Source organism: Nycticebus coucang, chromosome 14 (assembly GCF_027406575.1).
Source record: "Nycticebus coucang isolate mNycCou1 chromosome 14, mNycCou1.pri, whole genome shotgun sequence".
NCBI classification, from domain to species: Eukaryota; Metazoa; Chordata; class Mammalia; order Primates; family Lorisidae; genus Nycticebus; species Nycticebus coucang.
This window is the reverse complement of record NC_069793.1, coordinates 33,900,562-33,918,892: the sequence shown is the minus strand read 5'-3', so window position 1 is coordinate 33,918,892 and position 18,331 is coordinate 33,900,562. Positions and strand designations below refer to the sequence as shown.

General features: G+C 35.2%; 1 protein-coding gene across 1 annotated transcript in view; it reads right to left on the bottom strand.

Moving 5' to 3' along the window:
- The window catches only part of DCDC1 (doublecortin domain containing 1), a 520,443-nt gene that overhangs the window by 69,157 nt on the left and 432,955 nt on the right, over positions 1 to 18,331 (bottom strand). The window contains 2 exon segments of the mRNA XM_053562883.1: positions 15 to 196; positions 15,853 to 15,976. Of these exon segments, the coding sequence (XP_053418858.1) occupies positions 15 to 196; positions 15,853 to 15,976 (306 nt within the window).

Below are 18,331 nucleotides of genomic sequence, written 5' to 3'. Positions count from 1 at the left end.
CAGGTTGTTCTTACTGTGACTTCCATCCTGGTGAAATGTCTGGACTGAGTACAGTAAGGGATCTGTTTTTATTCTTGTCTCCATTCCGCAGAACTCTGAGTCTCACAGGGACATATTGCTGTGGTGTCTTACAGATGGGTTTTTTCATGGGAGGACTGTTTGGAACAAGCAGTCCTTCTATTGGCCAATCAAACGCCTTCAGAAAGAAATGATAAAAATTTAGTAATAAGTAAATAAGATTAGTCATGTCTAGATTAAAGAAATATTAGACACACTGTTTATTCCCTTAATCTCATTCATTCGACAAAAAGTCATTGATGGACCTAAGATATATGTTCTAATAATTCTAATGTTTATTAGAATAAAGAGGAAATATAATTATTTTTTAAATTTATGTAACAACCTGTGTTATGTTGCAATGTGGATGATTTATTCCCTTTTATAGAAATACCATTCTAGAAAAGTTCAACTGAATTAACTTGGAATTTTTTTGCTCACATGTGAAGTATCTTTAATCGATGTGAAGAAAGAATGTGTGAAAAGTGGTTTTATAGAAGCCTGAAGTAATATCACCATAAACTAGACATATTTGGCAAAAAAGAATGTATTGGTGGAATATTCCCCCTAAAACAGAGTATGATAATAAGAGAAATTAAACATATTTCAGATGTTTCTGTTGTAGAATCCAGTTGTTCTGTACATTCGTTTATTGACTCATGATTTCTCCAAATATTTACTGATTGTTTATTATATTGTAGACGCACAGTACTATGCACTGGAAATAAAACCATGAACCATACAGGAGTCTCTCCCTCAAGGAGTTTTCAGGGGAGGTTCTCAGAAACTTAACCTAGAAATAGACTGGCAACTAAAATAGTGTAAGCATCATAAGGACAGGTTATGAGAGTTATGGGACCACATAGGAGGAGAACCTGATTCAGAAATGCCATATAACTAAGTCCTGAAATCTCAGTAGTAGTAGGACTTACGGCAGTAAAGGACAAGAAAAAGGAGGGCAGAGTGTATGTATCAGACTTGAGCATTAATAGAATATGTTTGGACAATAAAAGGAGTCAGAGCTTGGACACCTGGGTGAGTGTTATTGCCATTCACAGAGACAGATACTCGTGGAAGAAGAGGAAGGGCTGACCATAAGTGATGTTAAACAAGGCCCAAGTTTGTTCTTTCTTTTTCTACCTGCATAAAAAATTGTCCTGGCAGCATCCTTCATTAATCTTCAATGACCATTCTGTAAAATTTCACAATCCCATATAAGTGCAGGTCTGTTTCTGGTCCCTTCAGTTTGTCAGTTTGTCTTTCCCTGCACAGGACCAGACTGCCTTGATTACAATAATTTGTTATCTGGTAAGTCTTGGTATCTATTGGGGCAAGAATACCACCTTGATATTCCTTTTTTTTTTTCATTAGGTTTTTAACTGTATATTAATGATTGTGAGAAAACAATTATCCCGTAATTAAAATACAAACTAGAAAAAAGACTTAGAGAAAAGAACAATGACAGCAGAGTGAAAGAAGGTATGTTCTTTCCATGTTCACACCACAGTGTTCATGGCACAGCAGCACACAGCCCAGCTCTGTTCTCCGTGGTCTCAGCATCCTCTGCTTCCCCTCCATGGGACCGTTTTGACTGATGGAAGGCTAAGATGGAACCTGGGAGGGAGCTGAGGATTTGTTTTCCTCAGACAGCAGGCCCTGAAATTTTTCTCTTCATGTCCTCATCCTTGAAGACAAACAGGAAGGAGTCCTCTATTTCAGCAAATGAACATGACACAGAAAGTGGCTAGAAGGATGCTATCCAAACTAGACACTCTGAAGCTACAGGTGTCTTAAAGCTTCTTCTAATGTAAAACACATCTTAGACCCACTATCCACAACTTCCTGACAAAGTCCGAGCCCCCACTGAGACCTCTGTCCAGGCTTTGGGAATGAAGTAGTATTTTCCACTGGTCATCTGATCCTTCAGTGATACCTGAGGCCTACGCTCAGAGAAGGGTGGATACCTACCTACTACGGTAGATAGAAAGAATAACTAATTTCCAGAAGTCTCCCACACAGTTACACCCAGCAGTCCCATTGGAAACTAGAACCCCAGGAGCCAAGTAGATGGGGGTACCATATAAGGTTCTCATGACAGCGGTCTGTCTCTGAATCTTAGACTGCTCCAAATCAATAATCTTTACAAACCAGTCCTCTTTTTGAGATGACAGGACATTCTCTGGCTTTAAGCCCCAATGTATAATTCCATTGTACAGCCTAGAGCATGTGTTTAAAATACAGCTTGCTAGTAGATTATTCCCCTCCATCTTGTCAAACAGCTCTCCTTCTTCCATCATGAACCAAACAATATATTAATAATAATCTTCTGCATCAAAAAAGGTTTTAATATTGATGGTGCAAGTGTGATTTAGTTAGTTATAACATCTATTTCTGTTTCAACATTGGGAGCTGGGTCTGCCTTTCTTGCTGAGCTGATAGTAAATTTCCAGTCGCAGACGATTTTATGGCTACTTTCTTAACATGTTTTCCTCTCAAAAGCCAGCTTTACCTCTCCACAAGTACCACTGCCAAGAATTCTTACATGATGTATTTGTCTCTTAATTCCTTCAGTTATATCTACAGTTAGATTAAAAAAAAAAATACAAAATCTTCATTTCTGTATAATGAAAATAAAATTTCAAAGTTCTTATTCCAAGGATGATGTTTGTGGATCCCACCAGCTCTGTGTTTACAAAGATTCCATTTCCAGTGTGATTTTCTATGTATGCAATGTTGAGCTTTTAGGATGCATTTTCCTAAACATCCAAGTGTTTCTTGTTGTATGTCTAGTATTTATCTGTTCTTTCCAGGAGAGGTTCATGAAAGCAATATTGATGGCTTTCACCCCTCTCATACTCAAGATTGGAGAATCCATACTGAAGGGCCCATATTAAGCCCAAGGGGCAGGAACAGGCTCCTCATGTAAGAACCTCCAGAATAGAATATGGTTCTTGAGTGGACACTCTCTAAGGACTTCAGTGTCCCAGAACTAGAGTGAGAAGACTGGGTTATAGTGGGCACCATGCTGGTGGAGGAGCTGTTGGACTGTGAGAAATACCCTTGGAACTGGGCAAAGCCACCTTAGGGTATGAGCAGGCACTGATGCTTGGGACTGCTGACCCTTAACATCTATCTCTCGAGAAATCAAGACTCATGGAAACTCACATGGAACAACTTCCTACATGGGTCAGTGTGTTTCCAGTACCTATAGCACCTAGTTGTAAGATCAGGTCTCTGTAAGTATTTTAGAGATTGAATCTAAGAGACGCAATACTTACTAACACTTTTAGAACTCTTGAAAAGTAACTTCTCTCTGAAATTGAAGAGCACAACTCTGTTCCTTCTTATTCTGTACGTCCAGGCTTGCTTCAGTTGGCAAGCAACAGGGGAAGTGAACTTCACCTTGAAGATTAAGGAAGGGAATTGTACACATGCTCCCCCCTCCAGGTTAAAAACACAAAAGGAAGTTCAGTAAATTCTGCTCACAGAAGACCCTGAGGATAGAATTTGAACCACCAAATGCCCAAGAGAAGCTCCCACTATGAAACCCTGCGAACCCACCTAGAGCTATTCCCACCTTGTTAATTTTTATGTGAATTGGCTCTTGTTGGCCCTTTGCTATTTTATATACACTTTAGAATCAGCTGGGATAGTTTTTCAAAAGTCTGTGTGGAATATAAATGCTCTATATCAGGTTAAGGACTTTATATTTCATTAAGATACTTTTTTAAAATGAGTTTTGAATCACATTGCTCTCTTTTCCTGCAATTATTGAGATGTACTCATATGATTATATTTTCATCAGCTATGTGCTAATTGTATTGATTTTTTAAAATTTCAAACTAATCTAGCATTGCTGAAAAAGTTCAAATTAGTCATGATATACTATCTTCTTAGATAGATCTCTAATTTCAATTTGCTAATATTTTCTTTAGGATTTTTTGTGTGGACATTTATAAATGAAATTAACATGCAATTTTCTTATGTTATTTTCATCAAGATTTGGTGTCAGTGTTATTCTAGTCTCATGAAATGAACTGGAAAGTATTGCTTCTTTTTTTATTTTCTGAAATAATTGTTTCCTACATATTTGGTAGAATTTATCACTAAAACTATTAGGTCATGGAATTCCTTGTGAAGAGATTTTTAATTACTGATTCTGTTTCTTCTATGGATATTGGATTAATCAGGCTTTCTATCTCTTTATGTTGCATTTTTTAATATTACTTTTGTTCAGAAATTTGACCATTTCTTTAAAGTTACATTTATTAGCATAAAGTTATTTATCCTCTTCTCATCTATACTTACATCCTTTATTCTTAATACTATTTATCATTTCTCTTTTTTACTTGTTGGTTATATCCATTTCATTAACATTTTCAAAGAACAAAATTTTGGCTTTGATGATTCTGTTTTATATGCGTTACCTATTGCCTCAGTTCGTGCTCTTAAAATTTCTTTCCTTCTAATTCTTTGAGTCCATTTTCCTTATTCCTCAAGTTGAATGCTTACATCATTCATTTTTTAGCTTCTCTTCCTTTTTAATAGAAGCATTCATAGTTAAAAATCTCCTTTAGAGATCTTTCACGTCCTTTGTTAGGTAAATTCCCAAATACTTCATCTTCTTTGGCACAACTGTAAAGGGAATAGAATCCATGACTATTTTTTTTGGCCTAACTATTATTGGTATATATAAAACTATTGACTTGTGAGTATTGATTTTGTATCCTGAGACACTACTGTATTCCTTGATCACTTCTAAGAGTTTTGTAGTTGAGTCCCTGGGATTTTCCAGGTATAAAATCATATCATCTGTGAAGAGTGAAAGTTTCATCTTCTCTGCCCAATTTGTATATGCTTGATCACCTTCTCTTGCCTGATTGCAATGGCTGAGACTTCTATTATAATGTTAAAAAGCAGTAGAGACAATGGGCAACCTTGCTTGGCTCCTGATCTGAGTGGAAATGTTTTCAATTTTACTCCATTCAATATGATATTGGCTGTGGGTTTGCTGTAGATGGCCTCTATCAGTTTAAGAAAAGTCCTTTTTATACCAATTTTCTTAAGTGTTCTGATCATGAAAGGATGCTGGATATTGTCAAAAGCTTTTTCCACATCTATTGAGAGCATCTTGTGGTCTTTGTTTTTTAGTTTGTTTATGTCATGTATTATATTTATAGTTTTAAGTATATTAAGCCAACCTTAAGACCCTGGGATGAAATCCACTTGGTCATGGTGTATAATTCAATTGATATGTTGCTGGATTCGGTTTGCTAGGATCTTATTGAATATTTTTGCATTTATGTTCATTAAAGATATTGGTATACAATTTTCTTTTCTTGTTGGGTCTTTTCCTGGTTTGGAGATCAGGGTGATAATGTGTTGGGAAGTATTCCTTTTTTTTCAATGTTTTGGAAACGTGAAAGATCTCTATAAAGAGAATTATGAAACTCTGAGAAAAGAAATAGCTGAAGATGTTAACAAATGGAAAAACATGCCATGCTCATGGCTGGGAAGAATCAACATGGTTAAAATGTCCATATTACCCAAAGCAATTTACAAATTTAATGCAATCCCTATCAAAGCACCACTATCATACATTAAAGATCTGGAAAAAATACTACTTCATTTCACATGGAACCAGAAAGAATCTTGAATAGCCAAGACATTACTCAGAAATAAAAACAAATCAGGAGGAATCACACTACCGGACTTCAAACTGTATATATAAACCTATAGTGATCAAAACAACATGGTATTGGCACAAAAATAGAGAGGTAGATGTATGGAACAGAATTGAGAACCAAGAGATGAACCCAGACACTTATCATTATTTGATCTTTGATAAGCCCATCAAAAACATAAATTGAGGAAAAGATTCCCTATTTACCAAATGGTGCTGGGAGAACTGACTGGCAACTTGTAGAAGACTGAAACCGGACCCATACCTTTTACCATTAACAAAAATTGACTCTCACTGGATAAAAGATTTAAACTTAAGACATGAAACTATAAAGATTCTTGGAGAGAGGGCAGGAAAAACACTTGAAGAAACTGGCCTGGGAGAATACTTTATGACGAGGACTACCCCACCCCAGGCAATTGAAGCAACACCAAAAATATATTACTGGGATCTGATCAAAACTAAAAAGCTTCTGCACAGCCAAGAACACAGTACTTAAAGCAAGCAGAAAGCTCTCAGAATGGGAGAGGATATTTGCAGATTATGCTTCTGACAAAAGCTTGATAACCAGAATCCACAGAGAATTCAAACTTATTAATAAAAAAAGAACAAGTAATCCCATTTCATTGTGGGCAAGGGACTTGAACAGAAGCTTCTCTGAAGAACATAGGTGCATGGCCTACAGACACATGAAAAAATGCTCATCATCTTTAATCATCAGAGAAATGCAAATCAAAACCACTTTGAGATATATCTAACTCCAGTAAGAGTGGCTCACATAACAAAATCGCCAAACCATAGATGTTGGCGTGGATGTGGAAAAAAGGGAACACTTCTGCACTGCTAGTGGGAGTGCAAGCTAATACGTCCCTTTCAGAAAGAAGTATGGAGAATACTCAGGGATCTAAAAGTAGACCTGCCATTTCATCCTGCAATTCCTCTACTACCCTGTTTCCCCGAAAATAAGACATCCTCCAAAAATAAGACCTACTTACAGGAAAGATAAGATGTCCCCTGAAAATAAGACCTAGCGCATCTTTGGGAGCACAGCTTAAAATAAGACACTGTCTTATTTTCGGGGAAACAGGGTAGGTGTATATCCAAAAGACCAAAAATCACTTTATAACAAAGATATTTGCACCAGATTGTTCATTGCAGCTCAATTCATAATAGCCAAGTCATGGAAGAAGCTCAAGTGCCCAATGAGCCATGAATGGATTAACAAATTGTGTTATGTGTATGGAATGTTATGCAGCCTTAAAACAATGGAGACTTTACCTCTTTTACATTTACATGGATGGAGCTGGAACATATCCTACTTAGTAAAGTATTTCAAGAATAGAAGAAAAAATACCCAATATACTCAGTACTGTTCTGAAATCAATTTACAATCACTCACACTTTCATATGAAGAATAGATCACAACTATGGCCCAAGATGAAGGAGGGAAGAAGAGGATTGGGAAGAGAGGGGGGAGGTCAGATCGAAGGAGGGTGAATGATGGGATCACACCTATGGTACATAATGCAAGGGTACATGTTGGATCTATTAAGTATAAATGTCTTAACACAATAATTAAGTAAATGAGATGAGGTATATATTAACCAGTGTGATGTAAATGCTCCTAATTCTGTATGAATTCAGCACACTGTACCCCATAAATGTATTAATGTATGTATGATCTATGTATTTATGATTTAATAAAAAAATAAATATTAAAAAAATCTCCTTTAGATTTGCTTTAGCTGCATCCCATACTTTTTGCTGTTGTTCTAAATATTTCCTTTTATAATTTTTCATCATGTTTTCTTTTGTATCTCACAAGTTAGTTAAAATGTCTTTTTTAATGCCCCAATTTTAATTTTAAAATTATTTAGTCATTTATTTTTAATTTAATCAATCTACAAAACCTTCTTGTATTATCAAAATACATCAAGGACTCAACACATTTTTCATCACCTCCACTCCCACCACCATGGTCCAAGACACTATTTCCTCTCACCTAGAGATTGCAAAAGCCTCTGAACTGCTCATTTCCTTTCTTCCAATTTTTTTTTTCTTTTTTTTTTTGAGACACTATATCACCCTTGGTAGAGTGCCATGGCATCACAGCTCACAGCAAGCACAAACTCCTGGGCCCAAGCAATTCTCTTGCCTCAGCCTTCCAAGTAGCTGGGACTACAGGCACCCGCCACAATGCCTCGCTATTTTTCTGTTGCAGTTGTCATTGTTGTTTAGCTAGCCAGGGCTGGGTTTGAACCCACCAGCCTCAGCGCATGTGGCTGGCACCATAACCACTGTGCTACAGGTGCCAAGCCTGAACTGATCATTTCTGCTTCTACCTCAGCCCCTTTCGCTCTATTATCAGAATGACTCCATTTATAATTAAGTCAGAGATATTACTCCTCTGCTGCAAAACCCTTTGATTACTTCCCATCTCAGATAAAAGGCAAAGGTCATCCAATGGCCTACAAAACCCTGCATGATCTGCACCCCCTTTTTCCTCTCTGATTTTATCTCCTATTATTCTCCTTCTCACTCATTCAGAATGCATCTCTACGTATTTTACCTCATTGTTCCTCAAATACATCATTCCAGCCTTTTTGCATTTCTTGGCATATTCTTTCCCTAGAGATCTGCTTATTCTTCGGGTCTTTACCCAAATTTCACCACAGTGAAGCCATCCCTGGTGAATCCAAAATTTCTAAACTCTGCCCTGCTCTCTCCTCCCCTCAACCCTCCCTATTCCTATCCATGTTTCTATTTTATTCTTAGCTCTTATCATTGACAAAGAACATCTACTAAAATGGCTAAGAGCTTTGGAGCTAGATTTCTGCATTTATTTTTTGACCCAGTACTCCAGTTGTGTGACCTTGAGTAAACCTTTGACCAAAAATAGATAGACACTGATGGATAAGTTCTCCCATCTTTGTCCCCCAGAAGGGACTCTCCTAGGAATACTGTTTAAATAGCTTCTTGCAGAACAGCTTGACAGCACATCCTCATATCGGCTCTCCTTCCTTCCCTGCCGGTCCCTTACTCCTGCTCCCTGACTGCACTTCCTATACAGAATACAGATGCAAATAAACCAGTGGCCTCAGGTTCTGCTTTCTGAAGAACCCAGGCAAAGACACCATAATCCACACAGACTAAAAGTAGGAGAAATTTCCTCAAGAGAATATAGACACCAGTGTGCAAAGAAAAGGAAAGTCGTGTTGGGCAGGAAAAGCCTCAGAGAATCACTGCACAGATGGTGCCAGAGTCCTGGTAGTATCTGAAGGACATGACGAAGACAGATACGTGTGGCCTCGGCAGATGTGCTGACATGGCAGGCCAATACAAATCAAGAAACATGGCATTCTCTTTATGGAAGGGGAGAATATTTTTTTAAAAAGCTAGTATAAAGTAAGTACCATTACATTAATTTACATTCCAGGAAAAGGTTTTAGAATTTTTTAATTATAATGAAAAAAGTGTTGTAAATACATTATAAACAAAATCTGAAGGTTGTGAAGATTAAACACTGAAACAGCATCTAATCATGATGCACTAATTTGCAAGAAGAGTAAATAACATTAATTGCATTTAATTAGGAGAAAAGCAATATAGGTAAATGTTTAAAAATCTGATGACTAGGATTATTTTCAGTTTGTTTTCTCCTTTTTTAATATAATATTTTCCTTTGTAAACATATTAACGATAGTGGCAAACAATAAAGCCAACTTAGTACAATTCTAATAAGTAAAATTTGAATTAAAGAAGTTCCATTTCATTCCCCACTTTCACGGAAAACCTTTCACTGGTGTAGAAATCAAATTGCAAATGGGAGACTATCTGGTATCATTTAGATAGGTCTCTATTAACCATGAATGGAGCAACATGAAGCTGCTTTTCCTTAACTATGGTTACTGAGAAGAAATAGCAAATGTTATGACAAATTCATCCTATATTTTCATTAGAAACTATCTAATTACATAAAGAAATTCACTCATGTAAGGGGTAGTAGTGGGGGGTCACATAACTTCAAGAAGTAAATCTGAAATTGATTTGTAAGTATTCTACAGCAAAAATATTAAGCAATTCAGTCGACTTAGCAAATCAATGTTTATGCTGGTTTTAGTCAAAAAAGGTCATGTAGCAAGGGTTAAATACACAGGAGAGATGGGGAGGTCTGAATAGAAAATTGCTGTCACATTTAAGTTTTGGTGTAAAATAGCTAGTATTTCTCCCTTTCTTACTAAACCAGGGAAGAGAAAGGCCAAAAAATATTAATAATAATAATAAGATTTCCCCTCATGCTTTGTCTGTGACACCTGTCAATTCAAAGTTAGGATGTGGAGTTAAGATGTTTTTTTCACTATCTCAAGCATTTTTTATTTCTGTTGAACATATCTGAAATGTGTACCTTAATTTCTAGCTACTTTTAGATTTTCTCACTTCCAACTTGTCTTATGACACTGGCTTTAGCATCACTGTGGACTGGAGAGGGCTTACTTGACTTTCCAGTTAGATGAAGGAAGCCCAGAAGAGTTTCCTCCTTTTAAAATAACACATCACCAAAAAAAAAAAAAAAAAAAAATCCAGAAAGATAAAACATTAACTCAAGTTTCAAAAATTTCCAAATGTATAACTACCACAGTCAGTTCTTCCTTTAAACTACTTAAATTTTTGTTTTGGTGTTTACAGAGCTTTCATTTTGTCCTTCGTGGAAACAGAGAGATATGGTGTCGAGATAATGAAGGACAACAAAACCATACATATGTAATTAAACTGACTGGAGCGCTGCTTCTCCCCAGTCTCTGTTTTCCCAGTTGGAATCTGTGCATTCCCATTCATTTCTTTATTGGTTTTCTCTGTGTTCACATGACTCTATGTCACAGCTGCATTGTCAGGAGCCCTGGATGGCTGTGGTGCTTCCTAAATTGATGACAATTCTTTTTCTCCTCTCTCTCATCACCAGAGAAAGCGTTTGTACTGGAAGTCCGATTTTTAAGCAGTGACCTAAGTTTTTTAGTTATATTAGCCCTCCTTCATCTATATGTTATTAAGAAGATTATAGATACTTCAATTTTACTCTCTTGAGCCTTCTCCCATCTTCTCTCCCCCTTTATTCTGACAGCTAATTATTATCACTTCTTAATAGATTAATAAACTTTTCACTTTCTTTTGTCTCCATGAGCCCATCCAAACAGATACAACATAATTTAGTAATTTAGAAATGTTAAAATCACTCTCCAGTGGCTCGTTCCAATACATTACATCCTCTCAATCTCACTTTTTTTCAACAATTTCTTCCTTGAATATGACAGTCCATTGCTCCTTACCTTTAAATGTTTAGAAGTACAATTTTTTTCTTCAAAGGGTGAGAAAATAACTGAATTCCTGTAAATTTTTCTAGTGAACTTAGTCACAAAAGAAACCAAAAGAATCCATCAATCTTGTGTTTTAGTGAGGCTTTAACATACTTTAAAAATACTGATATCCTTAGGGAGGTGAAATGCTATTTGTTCATAAAAATATTATTACATCAATATTATTATATCAATTGAATAATATTTAAAAGTGAAAACAGCATGAAATCAGTTCTCAGAGCAACTATCATCAGTGGGAAGTGAATAATTTGGTGTATTAATGTAGCCTGAAACACTACAAAGACAATTCCATATTTCCATATTTTTCATATTTCCTTAAATCTTCCCTTAGTCTTCACTTCATTTTTGAAGGTTCTTGTCAAGGAATTGACAGAAGAATTGAAATCTTTCTAGAATAGTGTTTATTAGATGGTTTTCCTAGATTCTGTACTTTGATTTAGTTTTCAGGCTCATATAGAAAATCAGCCTGGCTAATCTTCATACTGACTGTATAACTGAATGAACTGGCTCAACCAATAGATTTGATTTCTGCATCACTAAACTTTTCTTCGAGTTTCTTCTTTCTCCTTTTTTCATCAACTCTGCCTCCTTCCCTTTATGGTTTCTTAATTGTTGACTCATAGCTTCCACTTCTTAAACTATAAGCTTCATTTAGGTGGAGGCCATGTCTTTCTCCTTCCTTGCTCTGTCTGCATTACATAAATATATAATAAATAATTATTAGATAAATAGCAAAGTTGGAAGATTAAATCTGATATATGAGTATATGTAACAGTACTCAAAGTATTCTGAATCCTGTAATATGAATGTCACATTTTCTAATCACAGGTTATTTATTTTAAAAGTCTGTCTAACCAAAGCACAAACTGCATTTAACTATACACTGAAATAAAATCTTTTTTTTTGCTAAAAAAATCAATTATGTAAAAATGTGACTGAAAGAAAATATGATTTCCTTAATAAGATGGAGTTGGACTTAAATGAATTAGATTGTATTTGATTTGAAAGAGAGCTATATGAGTTTCCTGCTTGGTAAGAATTTTCTTTTCTTCTTCAGACATTTTAAGAAATAGGAGGACCCTTGGATTGAGTCATTTTGAAATACATGGACAATTTGTCTGACTTTAGCTAATAAAGTGCTTTAGCCCTTTCCCTTCATTTTAGAAGTAAGAGCCAGAGTTTTGTTGGGGTACAGTAACTTACACACACCATGCAAAAGCTACTATGTTGTCTGAATGGCCTAGAGAACTTTGGAATAGTCTGTATTCATTCCTAAAATCAGTAGGTCACAAATCCCAGACCATCACTCAAAATGTTATTTTTAAGGTAAATATTACCAAGGTAAAAAACAATTAACCACAGTATCTGGGGAGTTTTTATTTAATTATGATAATTTTTTATCATTCCCTAAATAAGGAAGTACTTTCTTATAAGGTATCTCTGTTCATCCTCTATTCATTCTTGAGTGGAAAGCTTGATATTCCAATTAGAGGTGTCCCAGTTTCTGCCTAAAATAGCTTCTTTTTGTTTGTTTATGTTCTAGCTCTGCCCTTTTGGATACATATTCAATCAAATTGAAGGTACAGACTTCTTACCATAATTGTTGTCTCCTTTCAAGGATGCACCTTTCCCCCTCTTGATGGTTTCTGAGTTTAGATGCAAGTTCAATAAACCACCATGCGCCATTGGGAAAAGCGGTCCGTGGTTTATATATAGGTCCTTGTGTGTTGCCCTGGATCCTCCCAGCCCTCAAAGAACATGCCCCCTGTCTTCATTGGCTATTGAGTAGCCTCTGGCATCTGGTTATGTCAGCAGCTGATGCATGAGTTATCCTGCCTGCTCTCTGGATTTTAGCCTTATCTTGCCTCAACCTCTGGAGAAAAATTTGTAATCAGTACAATTCACAGTGTTTTTTCTTGGCTCATTTTGGGCCTACTGGACTCTCCCTGCCACCCCCACCCTTGGCTCCATATTGGCTCTCAAATCCTGAGTCTCAGACACTTCCAGCCACTGACTCAGGCTGCCCACCTCATAGCCTTCACTGTGTTAAAGAATTTATTTTTCTTTCAATAAAATTCAACTTTCTAGACGGTTGATTCACTGCATTCTAAATATAAGGGTATCTTTGGTGCCCCATGCAATAACTTCTTGACTTTAGATGCCATCTGTTCTTCCCCTAAAGTGCTGAGACATATTGATTCACTCAGTGAGGAGACAAAGGGAATTATATGATTTTTAACAAAAAGAAAAGACATGTTTGGGAACAGAAAATTTCACAAGAAGTGAAGTTGATTGGTCCTCTGCTGAAAACAACTAAAAATGTGTAGGACAAAAAATATTTTTAAAAATCTTTTAGAATGGGGCGGGGCCTGTGGCTCAAGGAGTAGGGCACCAGCCCCATATACCAGAGGTGGTGGGTTCAAACCTGGCCCTGGCCAAAAACTGCAAAAAAAAAAAAAAAATCTTTTAGAATGTGTCATTGACCTAACAATAAAGTAAGACATACCAAAGAACTAGAAAGATGTGCAGAATGCTGAACCTGACTTTTATCTTGAGGGAATTTACCAAACCCCAAGGAAGTTTAGTTTCTGCTTCCACAGTCTTGCAAGAGAAGAGGTTAGGAGACAAATTCCAGAGCTCAGCAAGGTGGGAAATCAAATAGGAGATCTCCCTTCATAAAACAGGAATCACAGTAGGCTACACTTTGCTGAAAAGGTAAACCAGAGATAACATTTTTCCAGGTGGTTGAAGATAAAATAGATTATCTCAAACACTTTTGCTATGTGAAGAAAAATAAGCTTCATTGAGAATTCATACCATAGACTGATCCTTGCTTGGAGTTGAAATCATATTAGACAAAGATGAAGAAAACAATAATAATCTGGAAGAAAAATGTCTGAAAATGTGATGTTAAAATGCATGATAAACATACAAAGAGATGAAAACTATGGAAGAGAAGTTAAGAGACATGGAGATCCAAAATGAAGAGCTCTGACACACACCAGAATTAAAGGAATATAAGAACAAGAATATTTGATGAGTGATGAGTGATAATTTTCCAGAAATAATGGGAGATACAAATTCAGAGATTTAAGAACCCCAAAGAATCCGAAGCAAAATCAATAAAAAGAAATCTTCTCTTAGATATATTGTGGTGAAACTATAGAATACCAAAGAAAAAAAGAAGACATTAAAAGCAGGAAGAGGCTCAGAGCCCATAGCTCAGTGGTTAGGGCACTGGCCACATATACTGGGGCTGGCATGTTTGAACCCAGCCCGGGCCTGCTAAACAACATTGACAACTACAACAACAACAAAAAAATAGCCCGGCATTGTGGTGGGCGCCTATAGTCCCAGCTACTTGGAAGGCTGAGGCAAGAGAATTGCTTAAGCCCAAGAGTTTGAGGTTGCTGTGAGCTGCAACACAATGGCATTCTACCGAGGGTGGTATAGTGAGACTCTGTCTCAGAAAAACAAACAAACAACAACAACAACAAAAGGCAGGAAGAGAAAAAAGATACTTACTTTCAAAGAAATAACATTTAGAATGATAGCTCACTTCTCTGTAACAACTATGAAAATTAGAAGTCAGTGGTGATTATCTTTAGTTTGATAAGTGAAAGTGCCTTACATGAATGAGGGAAAAATAACAACATTCTCAGATAGGTAAAAACTGAAAGAGTTTGCCTTCAAATAAGTAAAATAAGGATGTACCAGGTAGAAAGAAGGTAGTCCCAGGTAGAAGGACTGAGACATGAGAAGGAATTATAACAAGAAGAATGTCACCTTTGAAGTAAGTCTAATACATATGGATAGTCTAATGCAACATATGTTGATTTCCATAATGTTGATATCTTATGGAAATTTTTTAAATAATAAAGTTAAAATCCACAACAATAATAGCATATAAGTAAAAAAATCATAATTGAAGTTAAAAGTTTCTAATCTTCTTGATGATTGGAGAGAAGAGTAAATATATTTAACTTTAGATTTTTATCATTTATGCATGAAAAGTAAAACATTCAGGATAACAACAAAAAAAGAATGGAAAGAGAGGGTATAATTTCCAAACTAGCAGATGAGAAAAATATAATGAGAAAAAAAATCAATCTAGAAGAATACAAGAATGAGGGGAAAAGAAACAGAAAATCCAAAGCAAATATAAACAATAATCTAAATACAGTGTATAGTCATAATTACAATAAATAGAAGAGACCAAATACTTTAAGTTAGAGACAAATATTGTTAGACATTTTTTTTTAACTTAACGATATTAGCTGCTTATTGGGGACGCTTCTAAAACAAAAGAATATACAAACAAATTAAAAGGATGGAAAAAAGAAATTCAAGGCTAATACTAACCAAGGGAAAATTGAGATGTTGCTGTTAGTATTGGATAAATGAGACTTTTACAAGAGTTAGGGTTTCTACATAATGATAAAAGTTTCAGTTTACCATGGAGATATAGTATTTTGAACATTCACACGCCTATGAATTAAATTTCAAAATATATAAAGTAAAATTTGATAGACTTCAAGAAGAAATAGATAAATTTGTCTCCATAATGGAAGACTTAATCACATCTTTCTAATAAATTGATGAAACAAAAGAATTAGCAGGATTGATCTCTTGCACCAACAATCACAATTCAAAAGCTCCATGGAAGTTTTCAGAAATATGAAAACATACTGGACCTGAAGGTAAGTCTCAACAGCCACTTGTTATACTAAAAAACACAACCTTATTTAGTTGGCCACTGGGAAGGACTGGCCACATGTAGGTAAGCTTGTTCCATAGAGGATTTTCAACTCTGGAATGTTTCCACTGGTCTGGCTTACTGGTCCCTTCATGTTTTATGGCCCACCTAAAATAAAACAAAAGATAAAAGGAATTAAGCAACGTTAAATATCACTTTAAAATATTCATTATTCTTTGAGTATTTGCTATGTACTAGGCAAAAACCTAGTTTGAATTAAAAACCCAAATCTGATGTGTTATTTATAAGAGACACAAATGAAAGTAACTAACAAATAAAAGAATAAAGATTTAAGTCAGGAAAATATGCTTAAATTAAGGCAAAATTGGCAGTGTTATTCTAGACAGTGGAATTTGAGACAAAAAGTAAAGTAGAATAAAAGTCATTTTATAGTAACAATGACAAATGACAATAGTAATGTAAAAAAGCAAAACTAAATTTAGACATTCAAAAAGAAACTGACATACAATTAATAAACTATCAGGTAATTTTTTAAGTAATAAATAAGGACATAAAATATAACTTATATAATCAATACATGTAGTGTAGCATGCTAACAGAAAATATCTTTCTCAAAAGTTCATGGAATATTTGTAATATTTGCCACGTATTCACACAGTAAACTTTAATACAGTTTTAAAATAAAAATTGAAGAAGCCACATATTGTGCCAAATGATAGAATCAAACTAGAGATAAATGAAAGTTTAAATTTCATAATTTCAACCACATAATTAAACAAACACATATTTTCTCTCCCAAACTTCTATTATCTCAAACAGGGGGAAAAAACAATGGGATCAGTAGATATTTCATAAGCAATGAAAATAACATATTGAAAAACCTACCAGGTATATATAGAATTATACTCAAAGGTAAATTTATAATATTAAAAAGTACTAATTTATTAAGAGCTATGGAAATTAATAAAGCATTCAACTCAATAATTTATTTTAAAATGTATATAAAGTTTTTCTGTGGAAAATAGGTGAAGGAGAAATAATAAAGATTCGAATAGAAGTGATTTAGAAAATAGAACCTTAGAATTTTTGAAAGGAATGTTCTTGAAATAAAAAACATAATAGCAAATGTCTTGCAAATAAATCTAGATGAATAAAAATACAACAAATGAAATAGAAAAATTGAGCTAAGTATTTAATATAGAAAATATTAAAAGTAATAGTATTAACAAATATAAAAACTCTGAAGAATAAATAAATTTCTTGGGAAGGAAAGACTTAAAGATTTGGCATAGAAAATAGGAAACAGAAAACATGCTCCTGCTCATATCATCTTGCAGGGCATGGGACATAATTTTCATGCTATATAAAATATTCTAAACCATAAAGATGCAGAAAACTAGTTAATTCATCCCATGAAGGAGAAATAACATTCATAACAAATTAAGTCACTAGTGATCTAAGAAGAAATATAGTAATCTTACTTATAATTAAAGATGTAAAATTCCTAAATCAAAATTAGCCAATAAAATTGGACATTGGCAAGAATATAATCACAGTAACTAAGAAATGCAGATCCTAGAAATGAAATGATGAACATTTATTAGAGTAATACATCACGGATTAGTGAATGAGAATACAGAAGCAGTGTATCACCTATAATTTTGTAACACACATGATGGTCACCTGAACCTAAAAGTTTTCTGAGATTACCCCAGCCCCATCAGAACCATCCATAGTACTCGACTTTATGATCAATGATGAGGTTTCCCAGAAGCTTGCTGGAATTTCATGGAACCAGAATACCAGGAGTCTTGGGAGTGGAAAAACTTGTTTCTTACCAGCACAGAACCAGGAGGAACCAAGTTGAGTGCTCTGAGAGGCAGGGTAGTGGTGGAATGCAGTAATTTTTTTAATATGTCTTGCTTTCTCACAACATATCCTCGATCCTCACCCTCTCACCACTGCCTCCCTTTTTTCTAGTTCATGTATTTATGTTTCCTGCTCCAACAATTCCTCAACTCCATTAGATGCTCCTAGAGCAGTGGTTCTCAACCTTCCTAATGCCGCGGCCCTTTAATATAGTTCCTGTGGGTCGAGACCCACAGGTTGAGAACCGCTGTCCTAGAGCATTAGCTACAAGCAAGACAATAAGTATTCAATAACCCAAAATAAAATCTAAAGAAAAATGGAGAGTTCATTCATTCAGATGACATATTTGAGCTATAGGAGTATTAGTGAACAACTTCAGAAGGTGACTGCTATTGCAGGCAAAAAGTGACAAAACACACATATTTAGGTCACATCAATTTTATTTTATTTTTCTGAATACCTAGGTATCTCCAAGGATCTGCTTCTTTTGAAACTTCTCTTGCTATATTTTATCACCTACATGCAAAGTTCTTCTAGGTCCGGTCCGGAGGTGAAAAAGTTCCCTTTCTGCTCCTTATGACTACTTTTAGATTATTGTTACTCCATTCATTTCCACAGATCCCCAGTTACCTT